Source organism: Gopherus evgoodei, chromosome 3 (genome assembly GCF_007399415.2).
Source record: "Gopherus evgoodei ecotype Sinaloan lineage chromosome 3, rGopEvg1_v1.p, whole genome shotgun sequence".
Classification (NCBI taxonomy): domain Eukaryota; kingdom Metazoa; phylum Chordata; order Testudines; family Testudinidae; genus Gopherus; species Gopherus evgoodei.
In genome coordinates, this window is record NC_044324.1 from 203863863 (window position 1) to 203885403 (window position 21541).

Genomic DNA, 21541 nt, shown 5'->3' on the forward strand with positions numbered 1-21541 from the left:
AAAATTATTGCTGCAGAGAATTAATATCTGCTTCTAATCATAAGGAGATATTCTGATCAGAATGTGCTGATTATCACTTTCAAGGAGAAAAAAGAGCTGGGTTTGTTTTAGGCAAATCTGCTAATTATAGTGCTGTCATGAATAGCAAGGTTGTTGGATAGGGTTTCAATTGCCTGCCTCCAGGCCAAGTTTATTTATTTATTTTTGTCATTCATTGAGTAGATAAATATTCCTGGATGCATATAGGGCAAAAATTACAAAAAAGAGTCATCTCTCTTTTGCAACCCACAAAAGTAACCTTTGCAAAACGAATTTCAGGAATGGCTGGATACTCACATCTTTACCTAATTGCAGGCACAAATCAGCTTCTTAGAAACACAGTTACTCAGATTTATGTCTCCAGTACATTTGGTGTGTGCAAACAAAGTGGGTTCAAATTTTCTAAAGGGCAGAGTCCCTTCTGTGGCCTTTGCACCTGCAGTAAAAAAGGGGTTAAAAAATATGGGTGCAAATTTTGTGGGTGCTAATTCTTCTCACAGAAACTGATGCCAGGTCTCAGCCCTTTTAATAATGTACCATAAGAGACAGTCTAGACTGTGTCTTAGACAACACACCCACAGAGGGATGTGACAAAGCCGTTGCACTTCTGCATGGGCTTTATGGAGCTTGGGTCTAGCCATACAGAAGTAGGCCTGCTTGTTCACCGGATAGAGAGGGGCAGAGAATGGCAAAACTTTGGCTCCACCACTGCTACTCCTTTTCCAAGTAGCTGAACCAGGGCAGCGTGTGTGAGATGGAAATGGGGGTAATAATGTACTAAAGCTACTGTTTTACAAGAGCAAAGAAGAAGAAGCATGGGAGGAATTGTGCCTCAGAGGTGTCATCTGAGTCCCCATGTCGTCTTAGGCTACTCCTCCTGGGGTAGCAGAGCTCACAAACCATACCTTGTTCAAGGCTGTGCCTGGAAACACAACATAGCCTTTGTTAATATGGGATCTTTGGGCTTGATCCTGTGAAGTATGTGCGTAACTTTACTCAGAAGAGTAGTCTCATCGCTAACACTTGGTTTATTTATGTGCATGAAATTACTCACATGTTGTTTGTAGTGTTGGTCCCAGGATATGAAAGACACAAGGAGAGTGAGCTAATCTTTTATTAAGCCAACTTCTGTTGGTAGGAAAAACCTTTCCCAAACTCAAAGAAGATCTCTGTGGAAGTTTGTCTCTCTCGTCAACAGAAGTTGCTCCAATAAAAAAATATTACCACCTTCCCACCTTGTCTTACTCACATGTGAATGTTTGCAGGGACTGGGCTCTTGAAATGGTCTATAATTGTTGATGTATATATTTATTCATTGCTTTCTATTTACATGTAAAGTTTAAAAAATGTTTTAATGGGCTTATTGAGGCTTTCTATTGCAAAGAACACCACCACCCCCATTCCGGGTTTCTATTACTCCATAAAATGATTCACATTAATATAAAAATTGGATTTCCATATTTTAAGGAATTATAGGATCATTTTGTAAATTGGGTTAGAATGAAGAGGCTTAACATTCTTTAGTAGTTTTACACAATAAAGACATCATTGTAGGAATCTATGGGTAGATTGAATGTTTACATTGAACTTCCCTGACCACCCAGAAAGGACCTTGAACAAAGTGTTAAGCAGTAGCTTGTACATATAGAATAATTATGGTCTTTTTTCTAATTGCTTCAATGAGATGTAATAATATATTACTTGAGTTACAAAATTGTAACCTGTATAATTGTAACACTTCAGTCCTCACCACAAAAACATAAAACTTCAGTGAATTTTGCTGATGTATACACTGTATAGTCTTATTCTCAATTTCAATAAGGGCCCCCCCCCCCAGTCCCATCCCTACGATATTACATAGTGTATTTAGCCTACAGTTATATGGAAGCCTTGGGCTGAGTTAATCCTCTGAGCTGACTCATTTAATTGTAAAAAGAGTTTGAAGATCAATGCACAATAAGCTCCATACACAAAAATCTTTTCTATCAAGGCACAAATACAGAGCAATAAACAAACTGATTAACTTGACCAAAAATAATATGCAGATGTTACATCTGCAGTTTCAACTGCATTGTAGCATAAATTAGATTTATGAGTGTTTAAACTCTGAGACTTAGCAGGATATTCCTTTACACAATTACTCTGATAATTACTTATAGAAGTTTAACTAGCAAATGAGCAAAAGATGATTCCCAACTGTTTTACCATTGAAAACTGTAGGACTCTTCTTGTTGGCTGGCACCCAGAGGCGGCTCCAGGCACCAGCACGCCAAGCATGTGCCTGGGGCGGCAAGCCACGGGGGGCGCTCTGCCGGTTGCCGCGAGGGCGGCAGGCAGGTTGCCTTTGGCGGCATGCCTGCGAAGGGTCCGCTGGTCCTGCGGCTTCAGCGGACCTTCCACAGGCTGCCGCCGAATTCACGGGACCGGGGACCTCCCACAAGGAAGCCGCCAGAGGCAGCCTGCCTGCCATGCTTGGGGCTGCAAAATGCCTAGAGCCGCCCCTGGGAGGGTGTCAGCGGGTCTCCGTGCACTGCCCGTGCCCACAAGCACTGTCCCCAGAGCTTCCATTGTCCGGTTTCCAGCCAATAGGAGATTTGAGGAAGGTGCTGGGGATGGGGGCAGCTTGCAGAGCCGCCTCCCCCCTGCCAGGCATGCAGAGATGTGCCAGCAGCAGCTGCTTCCGGGAGCAGCATGGGGCCATAGCAGGCAGGTAGCCTGCCTGAGTGCCCCACTGTGCCATGGGACTTTTAGTTGTAAGCAGAGTCAGGATGAGCGCTACCCTGACATCTGGTGGCGAATTGCAGAGAGTGTGGAAAGAATTTTAAGAATTTGCACTGGCATCCACCCCCCATCCCCCACTTAGCATAACCCCACAGCAGCTTGGAATGGTGATTTTACCAGCTCTGGGATCCCCAATTTCTTTGTTATTGGGGCAGGAAAAAAAAAGTTTGTCACCCTGATTGTGCGAATGGGGAGCTGTGGGACTGCTTTGTGACAGAAATGACTCAACCTCAGTTGGGTGGTACTTGCTAAACATGGGACATGGGTTCCAAAACCCCATGAATTGAGAGAGGTTGGGTACTGGTGTGTGTACCTGGTGGTATGGGCAGGCAGGCAGGCAGGCAGGCAGGCAGGCAGGCAGGCAGGCAGGCAGGCAGGCAGGCAGGCAGGCGTGCGTGCGTGCGTGCGTGCGTGCGTGCGTGCGTGCGTCCTTTTGAGGGCCTGGAACACCAGTTGCACATCCTCCTCTCTCCAATGTTAAAGAGTAGAGCTAATTTTTGATTCTATTAGGAGTCCATCTAGAGACTGTTGAGCTGAATTCATGTTGGGCAAATGGTGCACCAGCACGAGGGCTCCCCTACTAAGAGCTGAAATCACTGAAAGAGCTGAGTTGAGATCACGGAGTGCTGTGTTAACTAGTGGGGGAGCCTGAAGACCTATTGTTAAGCAGCGAGCAGAGCAGAGCAGTTTGCAGTGTGTTGGAGCAGTCCATGGAACAGTAAGCGGAGTGAAGCAGTTTGCAGGGACGGCTGGAGGAGCGGCACAGCTGGTGTGGTGGAGCTGGTCGTGGTGAAGGCTGCAGCAGAACAGAGGCGGAGCAGTTGGCCCTGGCCCATGTAAGGTGCCCCTTAACACCCTGTGTGGACTTTCCCCCCCTTTCTACCCAGGCTGGAGGGGGGTAAAACTCTGCAGATAAACTCTCAAATTCTGGGGTGGCACTGACCAGAGACTTTTGGGTTGTTGGACTTTGGGGTGATTGGACTTAAGACCCTAAGGGGAAAAGGACATTGCCAAACGTACCTGGGGGTGGGTTTTTTTGTTTGTTTATGGTTTGTGTTAGAATCCTATTTGTGGTGTTTCTCCAGTGGGATACTGCATTGTTTCCTACCTTTATTAAAAAGATTTTGCTACACTCAGACTCTGTGCTTGCGAGAGGGGAAGTATTGCCTCCTAGAGGAGCCCAGGGGGGTGTGGTATGTAAGTGTCCCAGGTCACTGGGTGGGGGCTCGAGCCGGTTATGCATGGTGTCATTGAAACAGAACCCCTGGATACTGAATCCGGCCCTTGTTGCTGCCAATTCAGAGGGGCAGAAGGGTTACATAGTGACCCAGACTCAGAGATCACAAGGAGGCAGAGGAGGCCGGACAGAAATGTTAGATGGGCCAGATCTGGCCCACGGGTAGTATTTTGCCCATCCTGCCATAGAGAATCACTGTTCCCTAATTCTGTTTCACCTCCAGCGCTGCCCTTGAAATCCCATGAAACCACAAGCCCAAAAGGTTTAGGCAGAAGAGGCTTGCTGGGCTTGGAGGCAGGAAGAAATAAGCAATGTTGCTTGGTTCTGCTCATTCCATCTGCTGCTTTTGTAATTTTTCCACCTCTTTATTTTAATTTGCTTCCTTCTGTGCCTTACAGTGGAGGGAAGCTGTGATCCTAAGATCGCATCAGTGCCAACTAGCAAAGGATTCATTGTTCTGTAACTGTAACTCCTGTCAGGCCTGACTAACTACATCTAGCATACCACTTTAATAGTATTTATCCATAAATGATGTAATGTAAGCTTTTAAATGAAAGCCAGCATCACACTGATCTTTAATAGCATTGTGAAATGTAGGTACAGATACTATGTAAAAAGTTATATATGTATAAAGAAAATATGTCCTGAAAGAAGTCTGAATCAAGGCAGGGTTGAAAAATGGGTTTCTGCCAGACAAAGTATGCATATTTACTAGAGCTATCAAAAGATTTTTAAAAAATCGCAGTTAATCATGAGATTACAAACATTTATTGTGATTAATTGCAGTTTTAATCGCATAGTTAAACAATAATAGAATACAAATTTAAATTTATTATAAATATTTTGGACGTTTTTCTACATTTTAAAATATATTGATTTCAGTTACAACACAGAATGCAAAGTGTACAGTGCTCACTTTATATAATTACTTTTATTACAAATATTGCACTGTAAAAAAGATATAATATTTTTCGGTTCACCTCATACAAGTACTATAGTGCAATCCCTTTATTGTGAAAGTGCAACTTACAAATGTAGAATTTTTTTTTTTACATTAACTGGACTCAAGAACAAAACAATTTAAAACTGTAGAGCCTACTAGTCAAAGCATGAAGGAGCATACAAATGTTTAGCCTATCTGGCATGTAAATACCTTGCAACGCTGCCTATAACAGTGCCATGTAAATGTCTATTCTCACTTTCAGATGACATTGTAAATAAGAAGTGGGCACCATTATCTCCCGTAAATGTAAACAACCTTGTTTGTCTTAGTGATTGACTGTACAAGAAGTAGTACTGAGTGGACTTGTAGGCGCTAAAGTTTTACATTGTTTTGTTTTTGAGTACAGTTATGTAAAAAAAATTATACATTTGTAAGTTGCACTTTCGCAATAAAGAGATTGCATTACAATGCTTGTATACGGTGAACTGAAAAATACCGTTTTTTAATCTTTTTTACAGTGCAAATATTTCAGATAAAAAATAATAATATGAAGTGAGTATTCTACAATTTGTATTCTGTTTTGTAATTGAAATCAATATATTTGAAAATGTAGAAAAACATCCATTAATATTTATAATAAATTTAAATTGGTATTCTATTATTGTTTAACAGTGGCATTAAAACTGCAATTAATCAGGACTATTATTTTTAAATCTAGTTAATTTGTTTTGCATTAATCACATGCATTAACTGCAATTAAATGACAGCCCTAATATTAACCTGTCTGCCTCGGTTCACATGTAAATGAAGCATTGTAAAACAATGCAATGGAGCACACCAGGAATAAATCCTGGGCCGTCAGCCTGCCTTGGGGATCAGAGGAGAATATAAGGAGAAGGCAAAAGGCTACCTCTTTATCCTGCATCTGAGGAAGTAATCAGTCAGTGTGATTACATTCATGAAAATGGCATCCCAACTTGCCCTGGTTGGAAATGCTGCAAGACGACTTTAGGTGAGATTAGATTTCTTTTAGACAACGTTTAGCCTGTTAAAGTCAAGTGTGATCTCAAGGAAGCATGTATTGATTTTGTTTTATATGTAACCTTTCTGTTTCCATTATTCGCTTTACTCACTATCTCTTATATCTTAGCCTTTGATAATAAATATATCTCAGTGATGCGAGGTTATATAGGAGCTGATCCTCTGTTGACTCAAATAAGCTGATGTGTACACTGTCTCTTTGGGGACAGAAAATCTGGTATTTCTGTGAGTAACCAATGACAGGGTCTGGATATTATAGGAAAACACTTCAAAGGGGTTCAGGGAGTGGTGTGTATCTATTATTAACCTGCAAAGCAAAGTGAAGGCTAGTATGCCCAATGGAGATTGTTTGGGGGCTAACAGAGTGAAGGTATCGAGAAGCTCAAACCCAGTTAAGCAGCAGTATGTCTCTCTCTTGCTGAAGACAGAGGGGTAACAAGATGAGTCACAGCCTGACAAAGCATCACAGAAGCACAGGGCCAATTGTAATACGCTCTACAGTTTATCAAAAGTAGAGTTAAGTTTTATTGTGCTATTAATAATTAGCTAAAAATCAGCATATTTCATTACTGATGGGAATGCAAGATTTTCTTTCTTTCCCAAAACGAAGGCCCAACTAGTGTTAAAATACATTGAACAAATGTTAGACTAACTGCATTACGAAGACAAATGGGTTTGAATTTTCAGTACCTTATCCTCAATTACTTTCATGACGCTAGACATTGTTGATCTTTTTCTTTTAGGCCAACTTTGAGCTGAAGATTTTCTTTCTGCAAGATTCTAATTTTTTCCAGATAGCTATTTTCTTCAGTAAGTATGCCTATTCAGTTACAGTGAACATCAAACTCTGATACAAAGAAATATAGAAGATGCAATAATACAACAAATATTCTATGAAGTGTAAATCCATTCATTTGATCTTCAAAACAAATTTATGCTGTACGAAAAATATCCTTCAACAATGTTGTAACATGACTATTTTAAAGAAAGCTGTATTTCTGCTTTAAAATGTTCAATAAGGTTTTTAATTAAATAATAGCAAACAGTATACATCATATATTTTGTCCATTCCATACTGCAATTTCTAAGCAACAAAGGTCACATTTGCAGCTGTAAATTTCTACCGTGGTACAGGATCTGGTTACAACATAGTAGACCTCTGCTGCAATTAAACCAAGGTTCAATGTTGCAATGTAGATGGGAATAAACTACATCTTTAATAATGCTTCTGAGTCATGCTACAGTCCTGCAGAGGTCCAGATCTATTGCAACGTACAAATCCATGGTTCTATCCCATCTACACTAAATACTAAACCAAGTTTTAACCATGCCTACTATTGGGTTACTATTTTGTAACAAGATCCCTCAAATTGCATGGTAGAGATGCATTAATGGGATCCTTGTTACACATACTACAATCCAATTTACAATCCAATTTACATATTGCTATACATTTCTCCAAGTCCATTTTTGCTATTTGAAAACATAGGATTTATTTTTAATCATCAATATTTTCCAGTACAGCCCTTCAACCTACTTATAATATCTCATTACAGGGAGCCTTAAAGAAATCTAGAATTTTGCCTCATCTTTAAATCGAATAAAAGTCCCAATGATGTTCCCATAGTTGCTACTTCAAACTCAGTTTCCTTTCTCACTGATAAATATAGTGCAGAGTTCAAAGAATTGAGAGAAATGGAAAGACTTGCTGCACACATAAATCTAACAGCTGAACTAATGAGAAAAAGATGGACCAAGTGGGATGAGCCAATTAGAAAAATATCATTGATATAACCTATAATGCTTCTCATGTGCTGCATTCTTTTATACACACAAAGTATTTTACATATTCATCATTTTATTACGTATATAAACTAACATACTACCAACAATTCTGTTTAGCATTAATAAAATGCAATTAGTTAGGCCCTGTCTACACTAAAAATGCAATGATGATTTTATAACTGTTCGTGACATTCTTATTTAACCCATTTATAACAAAAACAGGTGATCTCTGTGCATACTACAGCTGGTGAGTCTTGCCCACATGCCCAGGGTTTAACTGATCACCATATTTGGGGTCGGGAAGGAATTTTCCTCCAGGGAAGATTGGCAGAGGCCCTGGAGGTTTTTTGCCTTCCTCTGCAGTGTGGGGCACAGGTCACTTGCTGGAGGATTCTCTGCACCTTGAGGTCTTTAAACCACGATCTGAGGACGTCAATAACTCAGACATAGGTTAGGGGTTTGTTACAGGAGTAGGTGGGTGAGATTCTGTGGCCTGCATTATGCAGGGGGTCAGATTAGATGATCATAATGGTCCCTTCTGACCTTGAAGTCTATGAGTCAACCATCTTTACATGTTCATGTCACCCACACTTCCTAACTCTGTTTGTCCCAGTTCCTTCTGGGAAAATCTCATAATGCCTCATGAGGGGATAGAGAGCGTGGAGTACATGCCCACGGAATAACACCAACAGCATGCGGGGCAGTGCACTCTAGAATGTGGTGCCACAAAAAGAGCTGGAGGAAGGAAGACCTGCCAAACTTGTAACAGAGGCATGGTTAGAGGGTCCAATCTACAGTGCAAATAAACAATGTGTTGAACTGTTCCACTTTGGGCATCTGGTGAGGGCAAAACATTGTTATCGGTTGCCATTACTAACCAAGTATTAACCATGTTGTTTGAATACGAACTGTGTTTGGAACCAGCTTGTCACTAACTAGTTGCAAACCTTATTAAAATTATAATTCACATTTGAACTACAGGATAACCACTAGCAGTTCCCTGAAAAATTAAAAACACAAAGGGTGAAATCCTGGCCCCACTGAAGTCAATGGTAGTTTTGCCATTGCCTTCAATGGAGCCAGGATTTCATCCAAAGTATGAACAGAAGTAAAAATGTAATACAATTAAAAATGAAAACCAAAAAAAAAAACAACCACAGGGGGTTAGTACTATACAAAATGAGATATAGTGATTCAAGACACTAATATGTTTTAATTCTGATATTCAAAAGCACTTTCAGATGCCCTGTCCACAATATGACTACTAATTACCTGAGACACAAGGTGAGTGAGGTAATATCTTTTATTGGACCAACTTCTGTTAGTGAGAGGGTGAAGCTTTCGAGCCCACAGAGCTCTTCTTCAGGTCAGCTCTGTGTGGCTCTAAAGCTTGTTTCTCTCATCAACAGAAGCTTGTTCAATAAAAGATATTACCTCATCCCCACCTCCCTTGTCTCTCTAATATCCTGGGACGGGACCAACATGGCTACAACTACACTGCATAGTAACAATCTAACATATGCTCCCATAGCTTGCATACCAAAAAGTGCAGCAAAACCTGCCTCAAAATTTAATACAAACAAAAACCTCCTCCTTGACATGGCTACTACAACAACTTACAAGACAAATGTTGTCACAAAAATAAGACCTTTAGAAGACCTACACATTCCATGCACTGAGGATACTTAGGAGACATAGCAAAGGTGTAATACTACATATATGAACCTATAAAAAACATTACTACAGACAAATGCTAGCAAGTTAAAACTGATTTAAACTGTATCACCTTGCTATTAGTAGAAATCAACATTACGGGAAGGCAAAATGTAGCTGTTTCAGTGGCTGTCTAGTTATACATGAACATGAGCCACCTGCTATGAGGTACAGTATATGGGCTAGATCAGATTCCCAATGATCTTGGAAAAGTTGTTTGTTCATTTCCATAAACCATAGCCTTTTGCCAGTGATGTGTAGTAGTGCAGCACTCTATATTTTCCCTAATATAGTCTCTGATTTTTTTCAATTTCTTCAGTAGAATTTATACCCACATCCAATCTTGCTTACTGCAAACCATTTTTACTCCTAACTTGATAACATGATACTCATCAACCTCTGTAGCTCAATTTTATAGTAAATATTGTCCTTTCTGCTCCTTTTACAGCTAAGAGAAGCACATGACCTACATTTACAATCTTGTTCAGGGAAATCTTTATCTTACTTTGAGTAGCATGTCCACTCTGGACAGGGAAACAACATTAAATTAGTATAGCAACCACCATGTCAGAAAATGGTTTTCCTAACAGTTGTTAATATAATAGCATGATTCGAGCCATAGTGTAATCATGCCCAAAAGCTGCAGCAATTGTTCTTTTCCTTACAGTGGAAACAATTATATTTTACTGATTTTTTTCTACATAAATTCAAACCAGGAAAGGCAAATCTCTCACCTGAATAGATTTGCTGACAAGTGTCTTTTCTCCTTTAATCCCAACAGTCACACCAGCAATAAAAGGAAGGCCTCTTATTGCACGCAGTTCTGGTCACCCCATCTCAAAAAAGATATATTGCAATTGGGAAAGGTCCAGGAAAAGGGCAACAAAAATGATTAGGGGTATGGAACAGCTTCCATATGAGGAGAGAATAAGATTTGGACTTTTCATTCTGGAAAAGAGATGATTAAAGAGGGATATGACAGAACATAACAATGGCCATACTGGGTCAGACTAATGGGGTACAGAAATGAGATTTGGACCACTGACATGAATATTCAGGATAGTGCCAAGACCCCGTAAGAGGGCAAACAACCATGTGGAGTTACTTGTTTTAGCTTCACGTTTTTTAGCATTCAGTTTGTTAGTTCCTTTTGTTTAGCTGTTAGCTTAACTTTTAAGTATACCTTAGCTATTCTAATCTAGCCTTTATCTCCATTATCTTGGCATTGAGGAACCTGGAACATCATACTCATTGTGGCATGCCAAAGACTATGCTGTCTCTTAGCTCTAGGTCCTGAAGGAAGGCTATGGATATGCTAGTCTAAGTAGCTTCTGCAAGGAATGTTACCACGGGTACCCGTAGAACTGTATTACTTCTTTCTGATTCTGTGGTTTGGAGCTTTGATAATTTTTCCTTTATTTTAATAAAAATCTCTATAGCCTGGCTCTGTCCTCAGCGTGAATGTTCTTGCCACACACTCCAATGGTCTGTACAAGGTATTGAACTCTCTACTCAGGGGTTCTCAAACTGGGGGTTGGGGCCCCTGAGGGGGTCGCAAGGTTATTACATGGGGGGGTCGCAAGCTGTCAGTCTCCACCCCAAACCCCACTGCTTCTCCAGCATTTATAATGGCGTTAAATATATAAGTGTTTTTAATTTATAAGGGGGGGGTCGCACTCAGAGGCTTGCTATGTGAAAGGGGTCACCGGTACAAAAGTTTGAGAACCACTGCAACATTCTCTAATCCTGCAGCCTGATTTTGGTAGAAGAACCTAAGTATCTTCTGGTTAGATTACTCGTGAACCCTATAATAAACCAGCCCTCTAAAAATCAGGTTAACAAAAACTGCACAAAACTGGAAAGATCTGCTAAAAGCACAGGCCAGCCTGCCTGCACGTGCCTAGCTTCTGTGCAGATGCAGGGATCCTTTCCCTCCAGCTTTGTTCCCAGGCAATATGGCTTTCCCATGCTCCTGAAATCACCCAGGGAGTTTTGATAGTGCAGAGGGGGACCCAGGCAAAAGTTAAGGAAGTGTCAGGGAATTCTCCACTGGCAGATTCACCACTTGCTGGGATCAGAAGGGGGCAATGTACATACATCTACAGCCTGTCTGTCCCCTCCCCACTTCCAGGACATAAGGGGACTACCTGTAGGTAGGGGACAATAACTCCTCCTCCAAAGTAACTGAAAATGTGTCTTTTACCCAGAGCCATGCTGGTGCTGATGAAATTGAGGCCAACCACTGCAGTGATTTTTCACTGGCTTTTGGGACAGCGAATGTGCAGGTTGGGGTTTTGTCACGGTGTGAGGGTGGGGGCTGGGGGACATCATTCCAAGCTACAGGGCTGGTCGGTGGGGTGACATCGCCCTGAGGTGGCGGTGAGGCGGGTGACGTCGAGTGGTGGGGTGACGTCATGCTGATAGAGAGGTGGACGTCATGCTGATAGAGAGGTGAGGGATGGTGTGACATCATGCCCAGACTGGGGCCCCGGGGCGAGCGGCGGGGGGCGTTTTCATCAGGCTGCCCCTGCCCTGGGTGGGGAAAGGAGCAGCCCCGCCCTCCCCGTCCACCAGCCGGAGACGGCGGCTCCCAGCCCGGGGGAGCTTTGCGCGGCTCGTTGCTAGGAGACCAGATGCTGCGGGTAGGGAGGAGCAGCTGCACTGCGACAAGGCGGTGGAAGGAGGCGGGGACTGGACCCCGTGACACAGCAGGCCAGGGCCCGCCTCTCTCGGGAAGGCCGCGCCTCACCACCCCATTGGCTGTCTTCTGTCAGAGGCGGGGGTGCGAGTGTCCCGGGCGTGGCTGGTGGGGTCGGGCGGGGCGGTGAGCGGCCTGAGTGCGGTCAGTGGCTCCCAGCGCGGATGGTGGCGGGCGGTGTCTGGCCGAGGTTGCGGGAGACGCTGAGTCTGTGGCCGAGCTGCGGTAACGCTCTGTCTGGATTCTTCCCTCCCCCGGGAAGCGCCTTCTTGGTTCTCTCCATCCTACCCCAGCGCGGCGCTGGGGCTCGCCGAGCTCCTCGGTGGCTTCAAACCCAGAGCTCCGCATCCTCCTTCTGCCGCCCGGATCGGGCCACAGGTAAGCGACTCCCAGCCTCTCCCTCCTTTCAGCTTCTCTTTCCTTCTGGGCAGGAGGCGCTGAGCACCGCCTCGTTCTCCAGGGGATGCTGCCTCTGGGCCCGCCCCTCCCACCTTCTGGGCACTGCTGAGCGAACCCCACAACGCGGGGTGTGGTTCGTCAGGCTTGGGCTCCCTGCTTCCCTGGACAGGGGCTCCTGGGAGGTGGGGTGATTGTGGTAAAACTAACACACTAATTTTGTTCCCAGAAAAATAGATGGAGGGCAAATAAATATTTAGATATTTTATTATTTTTTATTCAGTACTCAGAAAGTACCTTCACCTGCCAAAAAAAAAAACAACAAAACCAGCACACCTGCCCAATTTTTTTGAATACTAACATTTCATAGATATGCCTGGTCTGTTAAATATGTGTAATCAGAAATATCACTCAACTTAATAAAATATTAGAAATGACATGTCATAGATGTTATAAGGATACTCACACTGTAATATAACATACTGTTAAATAGAGAAATCTGATGACTAATGTCTCTTTAAACAACAGATTGATTTTTAATTACTGTTTCTGATGTTTACATGGCAAAGATTTTTAAATGTATTAATACTTCCTAATTAAACATAGTATACAAAAAATTCCCCCCTTCCCCCAGACAAAAAAGGAAAGAAAAAGAAAATCCTCTGCAACTCTAATAAATTCTTTGCATGGAAATTATTAAATCCCAGTCCTCCAATAGTGCTTTGTCATCTTTATAATACCAAGGATTTGTCTGCATATTTTTTTTAAATTTTAGTCTTACATGATTCTCCACATTTCCCTAACTGTAAGTAAACCTGCTATGCTTTGTACTGACACTTTTTTCATTTATATTGTTAAACAAATATAACACTAAGCAAAAAAAGATACCTTTATGAAGTTGCCTTCTTTTGGTGTTTGTTTAATGTACTAGTCTAAGTGGTTTAAAAACTTTTTTAAATTGTGCCACACCCATAGCTGCTATGTTTCACTTACCTTATTTATGACATTAGTTGTTTGTTTTTTTTTTAAGCTGAGCTTCACTTGCAGTAGTGTAGACTGTGCAGAACACAAGGGTGCAGTTCCATCTCTTTAGAGTGGTGATACTTGTTCATGTTGCATCTCTTAAAGTGTGTACCGTTGCTGCAAAAGGAAGTAGTCTTGAACATGGCTGTAGCTATGGCTTTTACAAGATTTATTATATAACAATAGAACAGTTCTAGAGAACCACTAAGGCATGCACAATATGTGCTAATTCCAAAATAAGAATTAAATACTGAAACTTAATATACTACATGCATACAATATGCAAGCTCATTCATTTGCCATGATGATCCATATATGGCATGGCTCTATGTATATGGTCAGAATGAGTGTTTAATTCAAACAACAGTAGTTTGTATTTTGATTATTGCAAAGGCACATTTAAGTAGCTTTATTTATTTGACCGTATGGAATACTTTTGGGAGTAGATACTTCCTATAGGGCAGCACATGTTTAACCTGTGTTTAGTTTGTGGCTAAGACTGTAGTCCCATTCCGAGTCATTTTATGACCAAAACAGATCCTCATCTAGGGTATTTGTATGGATTGCCAAATCTAGGCTCCAGTTAATACTAAAATAGAAAAATGCATATTTGATAAAAACAAAACCTTCATGCCTCTCAAACAGTGTCACTGCCTCTTAGAGTACCTGTCATAATTGCAGTGTTGAGTTGCTTCACAGTTATTACTAGTAAATAAAGACTACTATAACCCATTGTGGTTTTGTTTCCTTTAAATTTTAGAACCCTTACAAATGAGAATAACTATGATTATTAAAAGTAACTTAATGAGAATAACTACTGTTCCTCTATCTCTGCACCTGAATATACAGTGTGTTCAGTATACAATAGGAATAACCTTTATAAGCTGTCAGTATCAATAGTGATTGTATTTTTATTAAGCCTGACCATAAGTGATACTTACATCTTGACTTTATAGAGAATAAAACTTTTTACTGCACCTTTACCCTGCTGTCATTCAGACTTTTTTTGTAACTACCAGTTAAGGGTAGATTGGATAGCACAGGAGACAGGCTCAGTATCTTATAACCATTCACCTTTGTCATTGGTTCAGATTTGGCCTTGGTCATCCCATTTGGTAACTTCTTATGCAGTATTCAATGGCCCTTGTGAAACTATTGGTTTCTGTCCATTCACTAATGGAGAGAGGTCTGAATTTAAAAAAAAAAAAAAAAAAAAAAAAAAAAAAATCTTCACAGTTGACACTTTTGATAGTATTCAGAAAATGAAGGCCAATTATTGAATGGACATGGAGACTGAACTACTTTTACTCCTAAAGGTCACAATTCTGGAACAGTGCTGAAACACACTGGCAGTCCTGCGTAGGAAAGTTTTGACAGCCATCCCTTACAGGGAACATCTGCTCTTTAGCAAAATATTTTCCATAACTGTTAATTTGGGACTTCTTGCCAGTGCTACATTTCAGAGAAAAAACTATTTTTTTTATGAATATTCTGAAACTAAGAAAATTATTCATTTTGTTTCTTTTTCCAAATATTTTCTACAAATTTGGATGCTTTTCCCCACAGCATAAACACTTCCTCAGTTACATGTTGGGTTTTTATGTGTTGTTTTACCAGTTCAAATTTCTGGCAAAATGTTACGCCTTATTGCTTATATACTCTGAAATGAAATCAATGGGCTCCCTACTACTACAGCACGAATTTGTAAGAAATCCTCTTCTAGCTACTAGAAAAATTAGTGTGGGGCAAAGGAAGCAACTCTTAGAGGAATTTCCTTGTAGCAAGCAAGTCCATTGAGACTACATCCAACTGCAGCCTTCTGAGGATTCTCCATAGTCATAGCTCTTGGCTATCTTCTCTCCTCCCATTGCCATATTATTTATACTCCAAGATTAAGATTTTCAGATCTGACTAGTGATTTTGAGTGCCTCCATTTTTAGGTGCCCAATTTGAGGCACCTTGAAAGGACCTGATTTTCAGAGAGTGGGTGACCAACACTTCCTGTAAATTGGACCCTCTTGAGGTATCTCAGTTGGGCACCCGAAATTATTAGTTGCATTTGAAAATCTTAGTTCTAAACTCTTTCCACCACCATGCCCCTTTTGAATATACTTACAACTTGGGGTGCCACTTGCAGGAGGCGATGGTATAGAAAAATCAAAAGTTACCAAAATTGGCAACCATAATAACTAAGGCCAACATATTTCAAAATTGTTCACTAATTGAATTGTATGTCTCAGTTCCTCGATGCTCAACTTGAAACCCAGAGGACCTGATTTTCAGAGTTGCCGAGAGCTGCATCTCCCATTGACTTAAGAGCTGTGGGTGCTTCAGAACATCTGAAAAGTCAGGCTGTAGATATCTTAAATTGGACAGGCAGAATTAATGGAGATTCTGAAAAAACTGGGCCTGTCGTATAAGCATATAAGCATGTGATTGGACCATAAAGCACTTATTTACCAAATTTTTAACTGGATGAGTTTAGTATTGTTTGAAACTACTGCACATCATGCAAGTTTTGTCCCATTTTCTTTCTTTCTTATCTCCACTTTGTGGATCCCATCAATTGCTAGTATTTCCACTTTAAGTGCTGGAATGTCTGTTTTAATAGCTACTCCCTCTACATAAGCGTACCTTTATTTACTTTCCATGGCAAAAGCATGTGCTGAAGTAAGTAATTGTATATCACTATAACGGGCTACTCATACGTATTTACACCTTAAATTAAAAAAGACTATTTTCTCTACTTTTTATACAGTAGCTGTTATACTGACACACTGTGGCTGGTGGATCATACTGTAGTGTTTGGAGTCCAGATTCCTGTGTTTCCTGTTTACTACCTAATTAGAAAAATCAGTGTCTCAATTTCTTCCTAATAACTTTATATTCCTGTTGTCAGGTTTTTATTTTAAAAAAAAACCAGCTGAACTCCCTGTAACCTGTAATAAGAATTAATGGTACCCACTATCTTGCTGATTTTTTTGAATTGTCTCCTATTTGACCAACTCACTCATTCATACTTCAAGGAAGAGAAGATGATTAATAACACTGCCTGTTCCCTATTGAGGAATAGTTCTCTCCTTTTAGATTTAGATGTCAAACTATAGTATGATTCATCTTGGTATCTGCAGAATAACTTCTGTTGTCGTCTTTTATCAAATGCCTTAACGTTTCTAAAAATTGCCACTTCTAAAACAAAGCCTGCTGTAATTTCATTAATGTTCTTCTTTTTAACCCTAAATGAAGCTGAATCTTTTTGGGGTTTTTTTATGATAGAACTACTTAAGGTATTGATCAGGATAAAAACCTGTTGGTCCTGAAACAAACTACTTTGCAAGTGTGTCTTTTTTAGTGGAATCTGGGCTGCATAGATGTCTGTATGATTTATTTAAGTAGTAATATTAGTACTTTGTACAGTAATAGTAGTGCTGCCATTAATATGTATTGTACTTTAACTGATCATGCAGTTATTGCTGCTATGAAACATGAGCAGTATTAAACTTTATGTATACATATTTACAACATTTGCCTCTCTAGCTTTTAGTGCCAAAAGATGAGTCGAGGATACTCAGAAAACAATAACTTTCCATATGATAATAATCAAATGGTTTTGGACATGATCCTGTACACTCTAATCGGTGTCCCTCAGCCTATCAATTGGGAAAGCGTGGCAAGGCTGGTTCCAGGATTTACATCCAAAGAGGTAACTTTATTAACCATCAGTATGTCTGTTTAAACAGGGCTTTATCCAGAGAACTACACTTCTATCAGAAGGGGAGCTGAAAGGGTGGGGGAATGGTTTTGTAGAGTTACTTAAACTTGAAGGACCTGAAAGAGTTAAGCAATATGTTAAAAATGCAAATAGGAAGGTGTTACAAAACCTCCACATTCAAGACATGAAGTTAACAAAATTCGTAACTTGAATGCGGAATGTGCATCTAAGCCCTCGTCCAGACTAACCCGCGGCATCGGCGGGTTAAAATCGATTGCTCGGGGATCGATATATCGCGTCTAGTCTGGACGCGGTGTATCGATCCCCGAGCGCGCTTACATCGATTCCGGAACTCCATCAATCCGAACGGAGTTCCGGAATCGACACTGAGAGCCGCGGACATCGATGCAGCGCCGTCCAGACTGGTGAGTACCTCGATTTTAGAAATTCGACTTCAGCTACGTTATTCTCGTAGCTGAAGTTGCGTATCTAAAATCGATTTTAATTCCTAGTCTGGACGTGGCCTGAGGCAGTATTACTGGGAATTAGTCAAAAGAACAAGTGAAGTGAAATGAAAGAGTCTGTAATGGTTCAAGAAGCTTTCAGATTACACCATTAAATACAGTCTTATGGCAAGGAAGGCACATACATACTTCATATTCTCCTCCTTCCCCCCCCACCCCGTGCAAACACTGTATGATATACTTCTCAGCAAACATAACTTTCCTGGGGTACATGGTGTTAGCATATGGTCAGATATACTTTCCAACAGGAAATAACAAAGCTCCAATTTTCAACAGATATTTAAAGAGGGGGAAGGACAGCTAGATTGATCCTTCCAGTCAGAGTGCTTCTTACTTCAGTGGCAGTTAGGAGCGCTCAGCATCTCTAGGATCAGGCCCTAACTGTTAAAAATTTTTCTGTAAACTCTTGGAGTTCAGATTTGCTTAGAGCACGTAGTTTAAAGGAAACACCTGGATGATTTATTTTATCTTGACTGCTTCATCATACAACTCTCATTTTTGTGTTTTTCATTTTAAAAAGACAAACAAAATACTTTTGAGTCAAGGACCAAAACTTGTTGTGAAATTCAAGGCAGTTGTGTTTCTTTGTGACTCACAATAACAAGTAAAAAGACATCTTGTTGCAAACTCCGTAATTGAATGTGGCAGCTCAAACTTAATTTATAACATTGTTCGTGGGCAGCACTATAATGTTGTATTTAGAACATAAAAAATGATTGACTAGAGTTGAAGTTTATGTGGAATTTTATTGTCCTACAAGCTGATAGTGTTTAGTAGAGATTCATAGTTGTGGATGCTGTCACTTAATTTTTCAGCTGATGATACAATGCTTTCTTCTGTAAGTAAATTAATCCCCTGTATGTTTTTTTTATTGACCTCTTTTCTCAACTGAGTCAGTAGAAAAGTGGTTACTCTGCTTTAGGATATGCAGAGCCTCTATAGAGGGCTGTTAGAGTTGCCGTGGTGAATTTAGCCCTGTGATCTTAAGTGATCATTTAATCCAATAGACTTTGGCAGAGTTAAAATATATTCTCTCAAACTCCCATGGGAATTGTCCCATTCAGTTTAATGGAACTATTCTTATATGTAAAGTTACTCTCATGTGTAGTTTGAAGCATTAAGGTCTTTAATTTACATTGAAATCTGCATCTAATAAGTGAGGCCCAAATTTAAGTCTGTTTGTACACAAAAATTAAATTTTTAAAAGCCTAATATCATTTTGTTTGCATTTTAATTTTCCCCTGCAGTTCTGGTAACCCAAATATTTCAACATTAGCCTGTTCACTACTGCATGAAAATGTACTCCTGGGAGAATTCTGAGATGCTGTACATGCGAAGAATTCATGTGCTATGCAGAACTTTTTTCTGCAGAAAATACATTCTGCCAGAAAGGTGCTGCAGTTATGCCTTTTGCCCACCAGGGGCCACTGTAGTGCCAGAACAGACAGCAGCTGTTCCCAGGCCAGCCCCAGCTGCACATAGGGAAGAGAAGGGGCAGCCTTCCTCACAGCACCCTGCTCATGAGGCCAAGTCAGGAGGCACAGGATATGAGTGGACAGACAGTGTTGGGCACATGGGGCCACTGTGGGGTCAGAGACTGGGTTTCAGAAGGGCTAGTGTGGGAGACAGAATGACGCAGGGACTGAATGTGAGTGGGAATGTAGGGATACATGGGGATGGAGGGAGGGGGTTCAGGGCCACATGGGGGAAGGGGTGGCTGAGTAGGGTTGCAGGGACACATGATGATGGGAGGAAGAGGAGTGACTGAGTATGGGTGCAAGGACACACGGAGACGAGGCAGATATGCTAGACTGAGAGGCTAAGGGTCAGACAGGGTCTACATGGTGGAGACTCCCTATCCCCTAAAAAACCTGTTCCATACTTCTCCCCTCCTTCATCCAACAACCTCCATGTGCACACCCATACTCCTTCCTAGCAATTACTTCCCTCTTGCTCAGCTCCTCCATTACACCTCACTCCCCCAAGCCTTTGTACTGCATATGAGGAGTGCGAAAAATACATTTCAGTGTTGTAGTTTAAATGAATTATTACTCAGAGTTCTGTATTAATATGTCTAATAAAGAATCTATTTGTCAAAAACATTTCCTGAATCTTTTTTGTTGTCTGTATTGTTACAGACATAGTTGCTGACAGGTATTTTGAAATAAATTATGAAAATAATTGAAACTGATATGTTGGGTTATTTTGACAAAATATGCAGAATTTTGTAGAATTTTTAATTTTTTGTCACAGAATTCCCCCAGGAGTAACGAAAACAAGAAAGGGAAACTAAATAGAAATAACGTGAAATTTTCCAATCTGAGCAAAGTCCATAAAGTAAAGGAACAATAATTGTGCAAATGGGAATTTAAAATTATCAGACACATAGAGAAACACAGTATGTTGGGGAAGAGTCAGTGTGGCTTTTGTAAATGGTAAGACATGATTTCCCTTCTGTTAGAATTCTTTGAGGGGATCAACAAGCATCTGGAGTAGTGTGATCTGGTCAATACAATGTAGTTGGACTTTCAGAAAGTCTTTGACAAGATCTCACGCCAGAAGCTTTTAAGCAAACTAAGCAGTCATGGGATGACAGAGAGAAGGTTCTCTCCTGGATCAGTAATTAGTTAAAAAAAAAATATGAAACAAAGGGGTAGGAATAAATAGTTAGTTTTTTTACAACGGAGAGAGATAAATACAGTGTTTACCCAAGGGTTTATCCTGGGACCTGTGCTGTTGAACATATTAATAAATGATTTGGAAAACAGAGTGAACAGTCAGGTGGCAAAATTTGCAGAGGTGGTGATATTACTCGAGATCGTTAATTCCAAAGGTGACTGAAGAGTTACAAAGTGATCTCTCTAAACCAGATGACTGATTAACAAAAGGGCAGATGAAATTCAATGTTACGTGCAGAGTAATGCACATAGGAAAAAAATAATCCCAATTATATAGCAAAATGATGAGGTCCAAATTTGCTATTACCACTCAATAAAGGGATCTTGGAGTTGTCATGGATGTTTTTTTCTGACAACATCCACTCAGCAACATCAGTCAAAAAAAGCTAACAATGTTAGGAGCCATTAGGAAAGTGATAAATAATGAGAGAGAATATCATACTGGCACTTACATGGTACACCTATATCTTGAATACTGCAAGCAGCTCTGATAGCCCCATCTCTAAAAAAGATATATTTGAATTAGAAGAGATAACGAGAAGGGCAACAAAAATGATTAGGGGTATGGAATGAGCTTTCATATGAGGAGAGATTAAAAAGACTAGGGCAGTTCATTTTAGAAAGGGAGGACTAAGGGGAGATATGATAGAAGTCTATAAAATCATGAGTGATGTGACGAAAATGAATAGGGAAGTGTTATTTACCTCTTTATATCAGAAGAGCTAAGAGTCACCTGCTGAAATTAATAAGCAGCAGGTTTAAAATAAACAAAAGGAAGCGCTTCACACAATGCACAGTCAGTCTGTGGAATTTGTTACCATGGGATGTTGTGAAGGCCAAAAGTATAACTAGGTTCAAAAAAGAATTAAATAAATTAATGGAAGATGAGTCCTTCAGTGGTTATTAGCCAAGATGGTCAGGAATACAACCCCATGCTTCAGATATCCTAAACCTCCAACTGCCAGTAACTG

General features: G+C 40.5%; 1 protein-coding gene across 2 annotated transcripts in view; it reads left to right on the plus strand.

Moving 5' to 3' along the window:
- Positions 1–12385: 12385 nt before the first annotated feature.
- KIAA1841 (KIAA1841 ortholog) overlaps positions 12386–21541 on the plus strand; it is a 43323-nt gene continuing 34167 nt past the window's right edge. For both annotated transcript variants that reach the window (XM_030557843.1, XM_030557844.1), the window contains exons 1-2: positions 12386–12615; positions 17194–17359. In XM_030557843.1, coding sequence (XP_030413703.1) covers positions 17210–17359 — 150 coding nt within the window. In that variant the 5' untranslated portion in view covers positions 12386–12615; positions 17194–17209. The remainder of the gene's footprint in view (positions 12616–17193; positions 17360–21541) is intronic.